This window comes from Podarcis gaigeae (genome assembly GCF_964106915.1).
Source record: "Podarcis gaigeae genome assembly, chromosome: 6".
Taxonomy (NCBI): domain Eukaryota; kingdom Metazoa; phylum Chordata; class Lepidosauria; order Squamata; family Lacertidae; genus Podarcis; species Podarcis gaigeae.
Window position 1 is genome coordinate 47157639 of NC_139682.1, and position 17372 is coordinate 47175010.

The window sequence follows — 17372 nt, forward strand, 5'->3', positions numbered from 1 at the left end:
AAAGTAAAGGAGGGAGGGTGAGAATGAAGGTCCCTGACTCCTGATTGGTTTGAATGTGATAAATCCATGTTGCCACCATAATTGGCTTAGTTAAGTAATTCTGTCAGTCTCCTCACATTTAAGTAAACACAGAAGGAGAGGTAGGGGTGGACTGCCAAGCTCTGCCCCTTCCACTGTGTTCACTTGTCCCAATTCAGAGCCTTCCACAAGTTTGAGGGTGAGGATCTGAAGTGGGATGCTGTCTCTGGTCGTGATTGTGCTGGGTGCTTCCATGAAGGAAAGAGGCTCCTTGTTTCAGGCAGTTGCCCTCAAACTTGTGGAAGGTTCTGAACTGTCTAGGGGTGTCATGTTGCAGGGGTGAAGCTTGGCAGTGTGCCCCTTGCGTCTTGCTTAAACGTGAGGAGATTGAATAGCCAGATAGGGCTTGAATATCTTCCCTTATGCCAGTGCCTCAGGTTGTGGTGGCATCGGCGATCGTAGGGTTCAGGCACAGTTTCACCCACTGTTTCGTGTTGCTGCAGAGTGAAATGTTGTAAACAGACACGCATTGCTGCTTCCTACTCATCAGCTCCTGCTGTGATGTCATAATTCTATGTTTGTGACCTCAAAGCACTATCTCCATAGGAATGGATCATCCTGTTGACAAACACTGGATTAATGACCATGCTGAATGAGTCAGGGATCGGAAGAGAACATTGCCTGTTGTTTTAAGTGCATAATTGTTTGTGTCCTCTCTCTCTCTCTCTCTCTCTCTCTCTCTCTCTCTCTCTCTCTCTCTTTTTTTTGGGGGGGGGTTAACGTTGTTTGAGTCTCCCCAAGTGTAACTGCTGTTCTCCTCCTGGGACACTAGCCTCCCAACCGTGCAGTTGGGCTTTATCTGTGTGCAGCTCCTGTAAGACTGTGATAACCCTAGAGGATAGCTCAATCGGTAATGCACGAGACTCTTATCCTCAGGGGTCATGGGTTTGAGTTGCACTGCAGGATTGGGCTCATGGTCCCTTCCAACTCTGTGATTCTGACATTGACAGGATTCCAACCATGACTCCTTCCCACAGAATTTGCACCATGGAAGGAGAGAGGCTTCCCAGTTCCATGCACAAAGGTGCAGATGGACAGAGTCGTGCAGTTTCCATATTGTCCAAAATGCTCATGGATAAACAGTTCCCATGTAGCTGGGAGAATGGATATACATATTCAGTATAGTGCATGGATGCTGAAAATGATTGGCTAGAATTGGTAAGGGATGTCTTCCTCAAGTTACGTTGTCGCCTTTAGTAGTCCTAGTAAAGGTAAAGGGACCCCTGACCATTAGGTCCAGTCGTGGCCGACTCTGGGGTTGCGGCGCTCATCTCGCTTTATTGGCCGAGGGAGCCGATGTACAGCTTCTGGGTCATGTGGCCAGCATGACTAAGCCGCTTCTGTTGAACCGTTTACCTTCCTGCCGGAGCGGTACCTATTTATCTACTTGCACTTTGACGTTGGCAGGAGCAGGGACCGAGCAACGGGAGCTCACTCGTCACGGGGATTCAAACCGCTGACCTTCTGATCGGCAAGCCCTAGGCTCTGTGTTTTAACCCACAGCGCCACCCGCATTCCAGTAGTCCTAGTAGTTCACCGTTAAAAATGGGAGTGCTGCAGGTATCCATATCCTGGAAAGCCTGCCCCAATCCTAACCAAAGGGGAGTAGGTTGTGGTTACCCATTTTGAGAGAACTTGTTGTGTTCAGTGGCATGTTTTGTTATTCTTCACATGTTCTAGTGCTGAGCCCTGGCACTAAATGCATATGCCTGATGTTGAAATCTGGCCTGAGTAGTTATTTTAGCCCTGGGGCTGCTAACATTTTTGGACTTGTAGACCCTTTTGCAAACCAGAGAAACTGTTGAAGACACAACCAAGCACATTCCACAACCTAATATATTGGCTACAACAGAATGCTGCTTTCAGGCCTGGTTTCAGCTGCGAGAGGAGACCCTGGTGGCACATGTGTGCCTGCAGGTGACAAATTGATGACCCCTGTTTTATTCACTTTACTTATATTTTTAATGTAGCTGAGTACTTGTGCTCCTGCCATAACTGTTTCCCATGCCTTCTTACCAGGAGCCTGCCTAAAGGGGAGATGGCACATTGCACCTCCCCTCCCCTTTTGCGCCCCCAACATGGCCCAGGGTCTCTCTGACAGGCAGGGGTGGAAGGTTTCTGAAGAGGCACATTTTTTAGATTTCTCCAGGAATAGCTGGAGTGCCGCTGGGGAGCTTGGCCTTTGTTCATCAAGCCCAAGTGTACAAACTGGTTTTTCCAGCCACTTGGAGACATCTGGCAATCGCTTAAAGAAACAACAGCCCTGTTCTGCTTCTGCCTTTTTAAAATTTGGCTGCTCTCCCCCCCCCATCTTTTTTTTTTTAACCCTGTTTTACACTTTACCCCACCTCTGCTTTTCTTCACTCTCTAGAAATCTCCTCTTGGCTGCATGTGCAATAAGAGTAGAGCAGCATAGAGGTTGTTGGTTTTTTTAGTTGGCCTCTCTCCCAGAGTATGACTGGAAGGAAAGGGGACACGCCATCTGCACTTACCTTTTCAAGTGAGTGAGGAGAGGGAAGTCTCTATTTTAATTGGCTGCAATACCAATAGCCTGCTTGTTCCAAGACCTGTCTTGATGGGAGAAGCTGGTTTGGAAAAGGACCACTGGATCTCTGATCTCCACTTGTGCCCATCCTTAGCCTTACTTGGTTAGAAGAAAGCTTGAATCACTCAGGTGCTGTGCCACAGATCTGTTATGGCCTGGAATATTGCAGCTTTCCTCTTTTGCCTGGTAGACTTTGCAACAAACTCATGTGGACTAGGTAAAGAAATGTGAAGTAGCAACACTGATAGCGCCATATGTTCAGGGCACAGGCTGGAGAGGGTCTTGTGAGTTCCATCTTCACAGGACTTTGTTCTAAACTTCATTTCGTGTGTGCGACACTTGCTGTCCATAATGAATGAGTAGGAGCTGGCCTTGTGGTATTTGGAAGGACAGTCCCTATCAGGAGCAAAGACAGCTTACCATTGCAAACAGTCGTGGGCAACAATGTAAAAATAGAGTTGCATGTCTACTCTACTACTTGTTGCCTTTGTCTGCTTATTTATATTGAATAATTGAATTAAAAGTTAATCTGGATGGTTAAAATTGTTTGCCTTATTGTAAAGTCTTAGTCCTGATTTTTATAGTGTTGTGGCCAATGGTTGCTTTATATGTTAGTTTTTCGCTGCTTGCATTTTAAGGAACAATTGTAAAATGGTTGAAGATGGACAGCTTCATGACCTGGAAATATAGGCATTCAGCTTTGGCAGTTTGCCTGTTGCATGTCGTTCACCTATATCTACTGGGCCACATGCTATCAAGATGCACATTCTTGACCATCTTTCACCTGATGCTTTTGTGTGCTTATAAATATGGAAGTACGCTTAAATAACGTAGAAAGCAGCACTCAGTTTTTCTGCTGTGAAGTTACAAGTTTCTGCTCTTGCAAGTAGCAACTTCTAGTTTTATGAATCCTTATTGCACTTTTAGTGATGTATGGAAGTGAGAGCTGGACCACAAAGAAGGCTGATCGCCGAAGAATTGATGCTTTTGAATTATGGTGCTGGAGGAGACTCTTGAGAGTCCCATGGACTGCAAGAAGATCAAACCTATCGATTCTGAAGGAAATCAGCCCTGAGTGCTCACTGGAAGGACAGATCCTGAAGCTGGGGCTCCAATACTTTGGCCACCTCATGTGAAGAGAAGACTCCCTGGAAAAGACCCTGATGTTGGGAAAGATGGAGGGCACAAGGAGAAGGGGACAACAGAGGACGAGATGGTTGGACAGTGTTCTCGAAGCTACCAGCATGAGTTTGACCAAACTGTGGGAGGCAGTAGAAGACAGGAGTGCCTGGCGTGCTCTGGTCCATGGGGCCACGAAGAGTCGAACACAACTAAACAACAACAACAAATTGCACTTTAGTTCCTGTTCACACATGAGGGCTTATTCGCCCAAAATAGCACCACCCCTGCCCCTGCTCCCTGGTCTCAAAACTTCCTTGGGCATACAGTTATGTGGATAAATGTAGTTCATGTACTAGTGATAACGGACATGGGAAAAGTGCCACCTCAAATCTTGGGAATTGCTGCCGGCCGTCTCAGAGAACACCCAGTTCATGGGTTAATATTTCCCAATGTGAGCACAAACCCAAGGAAAGTTGATTGCGGGAAGTAAAAAAAGTGCAGTGTGAACTGGGTCTGAGTGGTGAAGTTCCATTGAAGAAGGAGCAGGAGTAGGTACTCCTCCTTAGAGTGGAGCATATCCACTGTATTCACATGAACTGTATTCACATGAACAAGCCCACCCATTTCCAGTGTGTGTGCGCACATGCATACCATAGGTGCATACTGTGATAGGAATTGTGAGATTTTGTTTACAACAATACTTTCTGCATTAAATAACAGTAGAGGGTTTTTTTATCCCCCCCCCGGCCCACGAATTATTGATTCTGTTAGTTTTGCTAGTTCAAGGTATTCACATAGCTTAAAATACCATTCTTCTTTTGTCAGTATTACTCTTCCAATATTTTGCTACAAGAATCTTGGTGGCCGTAATGACATAAAGAAAATTTAAAATTAAATTTAAAAAGAATGGGATGTTTTTTTAAAAAATTACATGAAGAAGTATGTTTACGATGATTACTCTTGGCTGAGCATGGACTAAATTCCACAGAGGTAAGAGAATGGGTTCCTGCAGAACAAGAATGGACACAGAAATTTTAAGATATGAGAAATTAGGAACTGCATAGTGGTAGAAGGAAGTCATTAAACAAATCAGGGAATAAAACCAGAGAATAGGCACAGATAAGAGAGTAAGAGTAGTGAGGAGAAATCAACAAGGTGAGGATAAAAGGTCTGCTTACTGGAATTATATGTTTAAAATAATGTTGATGATGGTTTGTATTTCTTAAAAAAACCTGTATGTCGTTGATAAGATGTTTCGTTAAACTTTCTTCCTATTTTTTCCCATCTTTTCCCTCTCTTCTACTTTTTCTTGTTTTTCTTTTCTATTTTCTTTTTGTGTGTTTTTTTTCTTTCATAACAGAAGAACGTATCTGATTATGTGCAATTTTTAATGTGTAAATAAAGATTATATATAAAAAAGTAGAGTTTGCATCTGGGGTATCCTTCTGCAATGCCGCTTAGCAAAACCCTTTCTGTGAGGAATGGGTGTTGTTGATACACAAAGAGTGTGCAGTCCATACAGAAGTAGGGTAGCCATTCAGGATAATCACGAAGGGTGTTCTGTGAATGCGGCCTGGCCTTTCCGAGCATTTTGGCTGACAGTTCTTAGATATTATTTCTGCAAAAGGCCCCAAGTGCTTGTTAAGAATATGCCATGCTTTGTACCAAAAAGCCTAGCAGCAGACTGCTAAAGCACCATTGCTTGTGGTGCTCTTAGACTAACAGAATGGTGTTCTTCAGCTGTGGGTATATATATTTTTTGGTCTAGATTGAACTTGGTGGTGAGACATTCCATTCGTAGCTGTCCAGCCTTGGGTAGGTGGGTGGATGAGATGGGGGGGCAGGGGCGCAAGGGCTTCTGGAAGGTCAAAGAGAGCTTCATTTCAGAGCAGGTGCTGGAAGCAGGGTGCCTCAGGAATCCTAGAACACTGACGAGGCGAGCCGAACGCCTACGATAAATGGGTCGTGCTTGGCTGAGAGCGAGCCGGTTACTGACACAGGGGCTGATCTCCCAGCTGCTGTGAAGAGCGGCTGAAGGGAAGGAGGGAGAGCTGTGACCTGTGGTAACCTATAGCACTTGAACGGTGGCCAGTGTGCAAGAGCCAGAGAGGGAGAGAGAGCAAGCGAGAGAGCAGAAGGGTCTGGTCCGTGTATGGCAAGGGGCATTTCTTTCTCCTCCGCTGGGCTAGGAAGGGAGCTGAGCCAGGCACAGGGGAGGCTGCGCACTTGCCCCAGACAGCAGGTGTAACTTGAGTTGCGCTCCGCCTGGGCTGGTATGCTGCCTGCTGCTGATTGGCTGGAAGGTTGCCCCACTAGGTTATTTTTAACAGAGCTGTCCAACTGGTTCACGTGGTGGTGTCAGGGAAGAGGAATTTGGAGAATGTAGTAATTTGGAGGAGGACGTGCCCTCGGAGGGAATGGCACAGCTTCTGGTGAATCACGGGACCGGGACAGCTGAGCAGGGGCAGGTCTGCAGTGCCTGCCGGTACCAGAGGGAGACAATTAGCCATGGCAGGTGCCCTGGAGTGGGAAGAACACACACACACACACACACACACACACACACAGCTTCTCAGTTGACTCTTTATCTTCATGGCACAGATAGGAACACAAAATGACACTGGGAGAGAAAAGTTGCAAAAGGGGTTTCTTTGCCTATGCTTGCCACTGCCAGTGCTCTTTTTCTTTTAATCCAGCTTATATACAGCTTCTGATTTAAAGAAGGTTTTACAGTCTTCTAGTGTGCTCACTTTGCAACTCTTTGAGGTGGGTTCCTCTTGTGTTTTAGGGCCAAGCTGGTATGGTACACAGGAGACACACCGAGGGCAGCTGCTGCTCTTGTGAACAACAAGCAGACATCAGGAGATGACAGTTCGATAGGAAGAGGGGTGGAGGGGAACTTTGTGTAACCCTTTATTCTCCATTCATTCCCCCCCCCCCCACTTCTGCTCATGGAGAAGAATAGTACAGGTACCTGGACCATAAAGTCCCCCCCTCCCCATTCTACTATTCTTAATTGCAGGCTCTTAAGGCTTTTGTTCATTTTTAAAGAAGTCAGACGGCTGCACACACCTCTCATGTAACATCTAGTTTGCTTCTTAACACGTGGAAGGATTCTGGGGATTGTGGCCTGACTTCTCCAAGCATATACAATTAATACTTTGCGTAAGCAGGACTTTTCCATATTTAAATTCTGCTGTCTCTCTACTTGGCCGTAGTGATTTACAACAGTGAAGAATGTGTTACGGAGAAGTAGGCGTGTAATTGTTTGTGCCTCGTTTCAGTGAGAAATGCTGCTTGTGTATGCACGGTTCTTATCTGCTTGCAAGAGAATGAGAAAATTGTGCAGTGGTTGCGGCCGGCATCCTAGACATAGGTTCATTATTTGGGTAGGTTATACCTTATATTGACAATTACCAAAGACGTCTTCATTGTGTTTAGATTTAGCTCACAGTCAGTTACGTGTCTTGTCATTAGAAGACTGTTTTGAGTGTAAAATAAACAGGTGTGCTCTTAGAGACAGGCATGCCTTGGTAGTTCTACTTATCCGCCCATATGTGTTGACATGGACTAGAAATGTTTAGCTTTAGACAGAAAGACACAAAACCATTCAACAAGGAATAGGGGGCCATGCTGAGTAGCCCATGCCCTGATCTCATGGGCTCCTCTCCACACCACCACCCATGCCCGTGTGTGCAGCACAGCACAAACATCCACAGGGAGGAATCCTTCACAGGTATAATTAATATGTGCAAAGTCCTGTGGGATCTGGAGCACTGAACAACCAGGAAACTTTACGGTAATAAGATGAGCTGAAAATTCTTTCAACAAGTTAACGAAAATGACACTGCCATAGACTAGATCCATTGTGAACAGGAGGAAGACTGCTAATGCTTGTTGGCTTTATCTCCCATCAGTTCATCTACATACTAAAATGATGAGCACTCCAGCAAATCATCAGTTGGTTGTAGTGAAAGTGCTGGGTGAATTTAGAAATTCTTTCTGTTGCCTTTCCTACCTATCCAAACAACCTATTTTCAATTTTCTTGTAAACAGCACTCGCAATTCTGTTCTACATCCAGGATCTTAAAGGTTCCTGTCTGCTGTTGGCATTCCTTTGTTAAGGGACTCATCCAGAGTCAGTAGTTTCCTTGGAGGCATTTCTCTGTCCTGGTGCCCTTGCTATTCCCAGTGGGGCCCAGACCTAAAAAGCAGCAAACACTGGCACTGATTTGTGTTCTTGACATCAATTGTAAAAATAGTTTTGTACCAATCACCTGGGTATATGCTTTGCTTTTCAGGATCCCAGTTTAAGGATTTCTTTATGCTCATCAAAGCACACACACATTGGTCCTGCCTGCTTTGTAAAAACCAATCTGTTTGTTTCCATCCCATCATTGTACCTCCCTAGCACCCACCCCCTGCTGCATAGCAGAAGTAGAGTCTTAACACCCATTGTTTACTCCTAAACTGTTCTTGTCAGACTAGTTAACTTTCAGGTGTATTTACCTACAGCTCTGTCTCTGTACTGAGTGTGTGATGAAGTGTTACTAGTAGTAACTGATCTTGCAATTCCTGTAAGTTACCCTGTTTACCTCTGTATAATTTGCGCAAGTACCTGAGTGAATTCAACATTTTGGTTTCTTTTATTGACCTTTTGCTCTACTGTGCTTCAATATCTTAAAACTTTATTTATGGTTTAGAAGTTCGGGAATAGGCTGATGTGTTTTCCCAGTAGCTTGACTGTGTCATGCCCAGTGTCTGACATTAGCCAGGCGCCAGGCGCATTTTGCATCTGGCTTTTGGCCACTTGCAACCAAGTGAAGATGCCTGGGTGCCAGAATGGTGCCTGACATCTCCACTGTCTGGAGGTTCCTGCCTCCTTGGATCTTGACTGTTTTCACACACTCATGCCCATCCTGTAGAATTCTAGCCGTACCTGCTAGAATCAGAATGAATTTCAGAAACCAAAATGCTTTTCTGTGCAGCCTGAGCAGGGGCAGTGAACATTATAGCTAATTGTTGTAGCATGTCTTCACTTACTCCACCCCACTGCAGTGCTCATAGTTGTGAAGAATATTCTTACATTATGAATGGTCCATGACACAGATAAGAAAAAGAGGTTGGAATATGCCAATATAAATATGGACTCTCCCTGGATCAAGTGACTTTTCTTCTCTTAAGTTCTCAAAGTGCTTAACCTAGCTCAAAGTTGTTCTCTGAACTGGCCAGATGTTTGACTGAGAATCTATCACAATCAGTCCGTCATTTGAAAAACAAGACTTTAGAATCATGTGGCCCCCAAATGGCAACAAGACATTCCGTTTTGGCGACTGTAACTTTGGTTTAAGGAACCATTTGGCACCTAGCTTATATATCTGAGTTTCTAACACTGGTTGTGCCTGCCCGGCCAATGCCTAGTTGGGAAGAGCATCAAAAATACTTTTTGTTTCTTGAGTCGGAGAGACCTGTGCTGCCTCTGTTCAGGGTACATGCCGAAAGATAAAAAGAGGCTGAAATCTCTAGCTCTGTTGTAAATCTCAGTTTAGCTGCTGCTGTTCTGATGAGAAAAGATAATGGTGGGAGTTTGGAGCCTTGTTATCAAAGTGGCAAACATAGCCTGGTTGTGGCTAGGGATCTCTTCCACGTTCCTTGTAATTGCATTGTTCCCTTTCCCCACACTAAGCCAAAGTTGGGGAAAGAATTAGTGACCTCAGCAGCATATATACAGTGAAGCAAGTTGATATTTCATTCATAGTAAAGTTAGTGTCTCTTCTTTCCATTTTATCTTCCAGCAGCATAGTAACCAATCAAATTTCACACCTATGAAGGTGCAATAAACAATTAACCCAGTCAATATTATAATCCGTCCAGCCAGTGAAATGATCAATTAATGTACTATGGTTATGATCCTGTACTTGCTTACCTGGAAGCAAGCTCCATTGGACTCTGTGCAAAACTTAATTCCAAGTGGACATGCTTAGGGTTGCACTATTAAAAAGGAGAATTTAAATGCTGAGCGACGTTAAGTCAAGACAAGACAGCCAACTAGTGCTGTGATACCATGAGTCAGTCCATTAATTCATTTCTCAACCAGTATAGCAATCAGTTAGTTGAAAAGTCAGTTGTTGTTCATAAAATAAACATCAGAAAGTTGTCAGTGCAGGGTTAAGTACAGTACTTCTAAAACTATTGAAATGCTGATCTAGAAAGACTTCAGTTTACACACCTGCCTAGTTCCCCATCTCACAGTCTGTGTTGGTCTGGTCTCCTTCCTTATGGTTTTATGTTTTGGAATGGCTCACATCATATGTGTGTTTATTAACACACATGAGTATGCATGTGGTTGCATGCAGTGGCACCGCTGCTGCAAGCAGTTGCAGGTATTAAATAAGTCCAGAGTAAGGTGACAACAGACCTGGATGAGTTTTGCTGATAGGAAACCTGCCTCCTTCTTACCCCTCTCAAAGAGGAAAGGGGAATGAGATGCAGCAAATAACAAGCAATTCATCTAAGCTGTTGAAAAATCACAGCAAGCCCAGATTCTGTATCCTTGCACACAATTATTGAACTGTGGCTTTCTGGCCATGTTACTTTGCTTTTCTCAGTATCACATCAAAAATAAGATTTATTTGGGCATGTAAGAGAGACTATCTGGTAACACTATAAAGGTAGCTTCCTTTTTTAAAGAAATAAAACAGAAGTGGAACTATTGGCAGTACTCTGAATTGACTTTTAAGATGTTGAATTCTAAAAGCAAGGGGGCAAAATGTCCACAGGGAAAATATTGTATTGCAAAAGTTTGCAGAGCGTTAAACAGGCAAAATTATTTTCTCCCAAGCGGTGGGCATGCAGTTTGCATCCATGGAAACAATGATTAAGTCAGCACAGGACCTGGACATCCTGAGTCAATTAAAACACTTCCCCTCTGAAAAGAAGCGTTCCTTTGATCCATTGTGATGTCAGATCCCACATGGGGGGGAGCCAGTCAAAAACAATGAAGTTTTCTAGTTAAGGATCAGTTAATGAATTATGCATACGAAATATAGGGATGCAAGTAGGAGGAAAAAGAGATTTGTTGAACTCTGCTTAGCCAAAATTGCCTGCATCCCCCAGTTTATTTGTACAGTTATACCTCGGGTTGAAGTTACTTCAGGTTGAGTGCTTTCGGGTTGCGCTCCGCGGCAACCTGGAAGTAACGGAATGTGCTACTTCCGGGTTTCGCCGTTCGCGCATGCGCAGATGGTCAAAATGACGTCACGTGCATGTGCGGAAGCAGCGAATCGTGAGACGCGCGGACACGTGTTGCGTTTACTTCAGGATGTGAATGGGGCTCTGGAACAGATCCCGTTCGTATCCAGAGGTACCACTGTATAGCTCTTTCTCAGAATGGCAGGTGGGTCATGGGTGGCCAACCTTTCGCAAGCATCAAGGCATTTGAAGCACACCTGGACCAAGGGTAGGAGGGCTTGCAGGCATGGCTATGACACGGAATCAACCCCTTAGCTTGCCTGCCGCTCCTGTGCTGTGCTGTTGCCTGCAATAGCCCAGACTGGAGGCAAAACTTCACTGTGGGTTTAAGAACTGGTTAGCTATGGCAGCCCACAACCTATTGCTCTGGAATTGACATTGGTCACCTTTGGGTGCAGTTATTTCAATGTTTAACGGGCAGTCTAATCTGGAAACTTTTTTGAACCAATAAATAGTTGACAGACAATGTCGAATAATACTTTTGCTAGTCTAAAAGGCTGAAGAATTGCTGAGTTGCACAGCAACATTTGTATCTTCATCACACCAGAAACACCACTTTCTGTGTCTATAAAACTGGGCCCTCTGTCTTATCCTAGCATGCACAGGTGAGTGGAGAATGAGACTATCAATGCCATGAGTGGTACGCTAGGCCTTCATGGGGTTTGTTTTAGTTTTGTGCCTCATTTTCCACAACTGTGAATCAGGTGTGTGTGTGTGCGCACGTGCACAAGTGAGAGACAGTGCTGGAATTTAAATAAAATATTTGTGAATTGCTTATAATGCCACATTAGTGTAGTGCCTAGGGGGGAAATGAGGGGAAGGGTCCCCACAAATACAGCTGTTTGCCCTTCTGGAGTCGGAGACCTTAGTTGCAGGGCACCCATAGCCTTGTCTTAATTTCATGTAAGTGGGAATGGAGTGAAAGCCAAAATGGAGATGGATGGATGAGCGGAGAAAGCCTTCTGCAATCCATCCCTTTCCCAACAGCAGTGAGCGCAGGTGTGACCACACTCACTTTTGGTTTGGGCTCAGTCCCAGACTGGCTTCAATCCCCCACCTCTGAAGGAATGCAGCCCTCAACAGGGCTAGATGAAGGTTCCCGATTCCTGGTCTGTCTATTCCTTTTGCTTACAAAATTCGAAACATACCACGTGGAAGGCTTAAAACATAAATGAAACATTGCAGAACATCAGTGCTATTGCTCTAGAAAAAGAGGTGCCGGAACTCACCATGAACACCTCCCTCGTTCTCTTAGAATGGCAATGGCACCCACCTGAGAGGTGCCAGAACTGAGTTCTGGCGAGATCCAGCTGGAGGAAAAAAAAAAAGCCCCGCAGAACAGAATTCATGGTGCAAAGGCCTCCTGGAATAAAACCATTTTAACCTGGAATTCGTCAGGGACTGTGCCTGCCTGATTTCTAGCGGGGAGGGAGTTCCATAGAATTGGACCCACTACACCGAGGGCATGACTCCTCAACTAAGTTGAGCAGCACCATGCTGATTTGGTTGCAAAGAGTATGCCGCCGGTACTTGAGTGGTTTGCGGAGCTATTTGGGTCCCCCAGTAAAAGAGACCAAGGCCTCTGGGGCCTGCTTTTTCGTTTGTTTGTTTTAAAGGCGTGCCAGGAACTACAGATATCAAGGGATGTGCATTGAGCCAGCTGGCTTTTATAAGGGCATTGTTACTCCGGTATAGAGTATCATCCTTCTCTGTCCCTCTCACGTGGTGCTGCTTGACCCTGTAGAGCACCTGGCCTTGTCTGTCCAAGACTGGGATTGTGTGTTGGGGTGGGGAGCGAAAGGAGTGGGTGAGGGGCTGTTGTGTGTCTTTATTTCAAAGAGTGAAGCCTCTTCTCAGAGCGGACATCCAGTGGCTGTCGTAAAAGGAATACAGGGCATTGGCATCGCCAGGGCAGCCACAGTTGCTCCAGCTTTCTTTTTTTAAGGAAAAAATAAATATATTATTATTTAGAGATCTTCTAAGTTAGCTGCAAGGGCATTTCAGGAAGCCTCAGCCACCACCATCTGGTCCATTAAAATAAATCTGGCATGCTTCCCCGCCCCATTCCCCCCCCCCTCTCACCCCCACCATGTTCAGAGGGGAGGGGATGAGGGAAAAAGAGAGCTCCCAGCTGCTCTGACGTTTGAATTTAGATTGGCCACAGCTGGCCTGTAAAATGTGGAGCAAAAGCTCTTCTGCTTCAAATTAGGAGGAGGAGGAGGAGGTGGTGGTTGGGAAGTTCTCTCTTAAAAGGCCAGCACCACTTAAAATATCCCATGGGTTTGGGTGTCCTGTGTAGTGCCACAAAATGAAACCCAAAACTCTGGGAGGGGTGTGTGTGTGCGCACGCTCCATATCATAGCCAATTCCTTGATAGGTCACAATATTTTGATTTACTGTATTTCCCATTGGGATCGTGGCCAAAGGACCCTTGTAAGGTTCTGGAGTGAAGCACACGTGTGAGAACTGGGGATTGGGAAAGAAGCGTGCCCGGTTCCCAGCACAGCCCTCAGCAGTGGCCTCTTGGGCCTCTCCCAGCATAGTGGGAGGAAATTCTGTAGCTGACACAATGGGAGCGGTGCCTTCCCTGCTAGGTTTCTGGGTGTCCCGTGTTTGTGCCCTGCTTTCTGTGCTCACGCCATTAAATTTCGTGTTCCTTTGCCATCCACGTGGTGTGCTGTTGTAGGTGCCTTGTTCAGTGTATAAACAGCCAGGGCTGGGGGCGCTGCCTTTCTGGCTAACCTCCTTCATTCGGACAACTGTTGTGTTAGTGCCACCTTCTGGTAAAATGTCATTGAGCTAGGCCTCTTGCTCCAGTTATTTTGTGGTTCTTGGTTTCTCAGAGTTAAGAGTTCCAGAAGGTTGTTCTGACTTCTCAGAGGGGACAGCCTTTATTCAGCAGGTAGTCGGAGAAGGAAGGCAAAGCTCCAGCTGTCTCGTCATGTCATTTATATATTCATTTATCCCCTTAGGTCGCAATGAATTGATAGCAAGGTACATCAAGTTACGGACGGGGAAAACAAGGACAAGGAAACAGGTAAAAATGTACCTAGCTCTTGCCTTTTCCTTAAAAATAAAATAAAAAATCAACCTTGCAATAGGATGACTGAAGGAGGAAGTGGCCTCGTGAAATCACCCACGTGTGTGTGTGTCCGTGTGTGTGTCCGTGTGTGTGTCCGTGTGTGTGTGTGTGTGTGTGTGCCTGTTCCATTGCCATAATTCAGTGTACCACTCAGAAGTGTGATGAGGCATCAGAGCTAGTAGTAAATATGTTGGAGAGGTCTGGGACATCAAAGTTCTTTTTCTGGCTCCAGTCTGTTGGGTACAGTTGAGATCCCTGCTTCAGTTTCTTTTTTTCCTAACATAGGTGATAGTTGCCTTAAAAGTTAGAGAATTAACCTTGGCTTCAATATTTTGGGATCTTTGGTAGGAAGTTACTGAATAAAGCCAAGGGGTGTGTAATGGCAACTGTAACTCGCAGGTGCCTTGATGCATCGCAAGCGCTCTCTCTCTCTTCCAAGCACTCATAATTGGTGAAGGCTTAAAAAAAATGCTCCTTCCAGAATTAGTTGGAGTTATAGGAGCTCTGTAACTTCATATTCTCCCACCACAGCAAACTTATTGGCCCTTTTATTGCCCTTCCAAATTCTCTTAAAGGAGTAAATAATCATTTTGTCTCCACCACTTGACTGGGAAGAATCCTGAAGTAGGACCATAGGTAGAGCTTGATAGGAGATGCTGCACAGCATTGGGAGTGGTGAAGGGGAAGATTTTTCTTTCAAAAATAGAAGTTGGCCCCTAGCAACAATTATGCATCCATAATTATAGCTTCCATCTTTCCAGTTGGCTGTGGGTGCTTTTTGAATCTTCAGGGCAGAAGTGAAAACCACTCGACCTAAGGGCTGCATTGCCCACCCAGGCAGTCAGCAATTTGGTGACAGATCTATTTACTTGATTCTTCTTATCATGCTGTGTTCATGTTCAGGTTGTCCTACATCAAGTTAACTCCACCACCACCACCACCATTACTGGTCTTGATGCTGTGTTAGGAGTGGGGCAGAGAGAGTAGGAGAGGAAGAGAGAAGGAATGAGGTGGCAGTAACAATTTTGGTCACAGCCACTGCTGGCATACAGTTCTTGAAATGTCGGTCAAGAGCAAATGCAGCCCTTGGGCTGAAACACCCTGTATTCCCCATCCTCCATTTGTGCATGATGGCAATTTGACCTGAACACATACCCCCCCCCCCCAAAAAAGGGGTAGATCACTGCCAGTTTTTTATTCTTGGGAGATTGCAGTCTCTTGGGAGTTGGACGTCCCTGGTCTAAAGTATTTCTTCTTTAACCACAGGACAAAACTTGGCTATAGAATGTGGTTAAGAATGGTAGACCTTAACCATGACCCCAGGTTTGGACAACACTTTTAAGACCTCAAAAGCCTGAAGAGGAGCAAAGTGAATGCGATCCGCTTGCCAGGAGCTGTAGTTTGGCTTAGTGTGATGTGCAAACGTAGCTAAAGACTTTGCCTGGAACCTGAAAGAATCCTCATGAAGGCACTCCTCTTTTTTTGTAGCAATGGCAGATGTCCCTCTTTTTTGTAATAGTCAACACATTCCTGCTCTGCAATCCATTAAATGGTTGCAGAATTTGTAATCTCAGAATTCATGGAGCAGTTGACAGTGTGTCAGACCAAAGGCTTATCCGTAACATCTTTCCAAAAGGCATGGGAAACACACTCTAGGACTGCCTCCAGGTGGGACGTACCCTGTATGCTGGCTTGTTCTTAAATACTCAAATGAACAATTGGCACAGAACCAAAGACATGGCCAAAGGGTTATTCCTTGTATCTTGGCCTCCCCACAAACATGTAAGAGAAGCTCATGGTGCTTAGATTTCAATGGTGGGCAAGCGTAGAATTCCTTCTGGAACTCCTAGTTCTCATTAGCTACTTGTAGTGTATTATGTTATCAAATCAAACTTGGAAAGGACCCAAAGACTTGGAAAGGACCCTGAGAGTCATCTAGTCCAACCCCCTGCAATGCAGGAATCTCAACACTCAGTCCCCCATCCAGTTTGATACCATACCAGATCTTGCTTAGCTTAGCAAATGTGCTAGCAGTTTGATTGCTGCACCACTTTGTATGGTATGTTAATGAAAGTCATTGATGGGAGAGCTGAAACCTTCTAAAATCCATCAATTAAGATATCACCAGCTCCCCTTTATTTGTTTCTGGATTGTTTCCTGCATTAGGGCAAAGTTGGACATATCAGGTCCATGTCTTTGCTGATTTTACCAGGCAGTAGTTATGATTGGATGGAAGCAGATCTTATGGAATTAAACTTAGAGGTGCTATGCATTATATGTATCTATTATAGAGTCATTCTTGCCTCTGCGTCAAGGTCTGCAGTCCTAACACTTTCTGGTGAATCTAGGGAAGCCTTTGCCAACTCAGTGCCCTCCAGATGTTTTGGACTAAAACTCCTGGCAGCCCTAGCCAGTGGCCCAAAATATCTGGATGACACAAGGTTTGTGAAGGCTGCCCCTAGCTCAGACTTGCTGGTAGCACACTCTAAGAAATGTTTTTGCAAATGAGAGTTGTCCTTTACAATGGCAAAGCATGGATAGCCTCCATTATGAAAGAAAGTAGACTTAACTTGTCTTTTTCCTATTGTTTGACTCACTGCATGTGACTAGTAATGCTAAATCATTGGAGCAGTGCTCTGATATAAAACTAAATCCATCCAAAGGCAATTAAAGTAGACAACAGCCTACACAGCAAGGAAGCACCAGTCTCCATTGGTTGTCTCTAACATAGACAAATAGTTGGTGTAGTCTTGGGTGTTCTCATATAGTCTTCAGATTTGTCAAATCTCCTTTCTGTGGATCATATGCAAGATTCTGATTTATATTTTGGTAACAAAGAGCTTTGTCTAGTGGTTCCTTTGAATATTAGTTCTGGAGTCAGGTTTAAACCCAAAAGAAATTGGGTTTCTACCCAAAATGTTCATACAGCTCTCAGAGCCATGGTCACATGTCCAATAGACAATTTCTGCTCTCAAAGCCTTGGATGCATAAAAACACTGCCATATATTATCGCTTAGTGGTCAGTGGTAAAAAGTGTCTGTGTAAGGCGGTGGCATGTTGTTCTAGAGGGATCACAATAGGTAAACTTGTGGTTCTGTTTGCTTAATTTAGTGGCAATACTGAGGTTAATTTCAAGCTTGTTTGAGTCCCTTGATGTTTAACGTCTTCTAAGGCAGGAGAAGATAAGTTTAATCTTCTGTGAAAAGCTGTTGGTGATTATAATTCCACTCTAACACTTACTTAGTTCTGTCTTGCTCTCTGAATGAAGAGCTGAAAAATATTTAAGAACCAGGG

General features: G+C 44.8%; 1 protein-coding gene across 6 annotated transcripts in view; it reads left to right on the forward strand.

Annotated features, from left to right (window-relative positions):
- TEAD3 (TEA domain transcription factor 3) overlaps window positions 1–17372 on the forward strand; it is a 90351-nt gene that overhangs the window by 55587 nt on the left and 17392 nt on the right. For all 6 annotated transcript variants that reach the window (XM_083745028.1, XM_083745029.1, XM_083745030.1 and 3 more), the window contains exon 3: window positions 13969–14033. In XM_083745028.1, the coding sequence (XP_083601154.1) occupies window positions 13969–14033 (65 nt within the window). The remainder of the gene's footprint in view (window positions 1–13968; window positions 14034–17372) is intronic.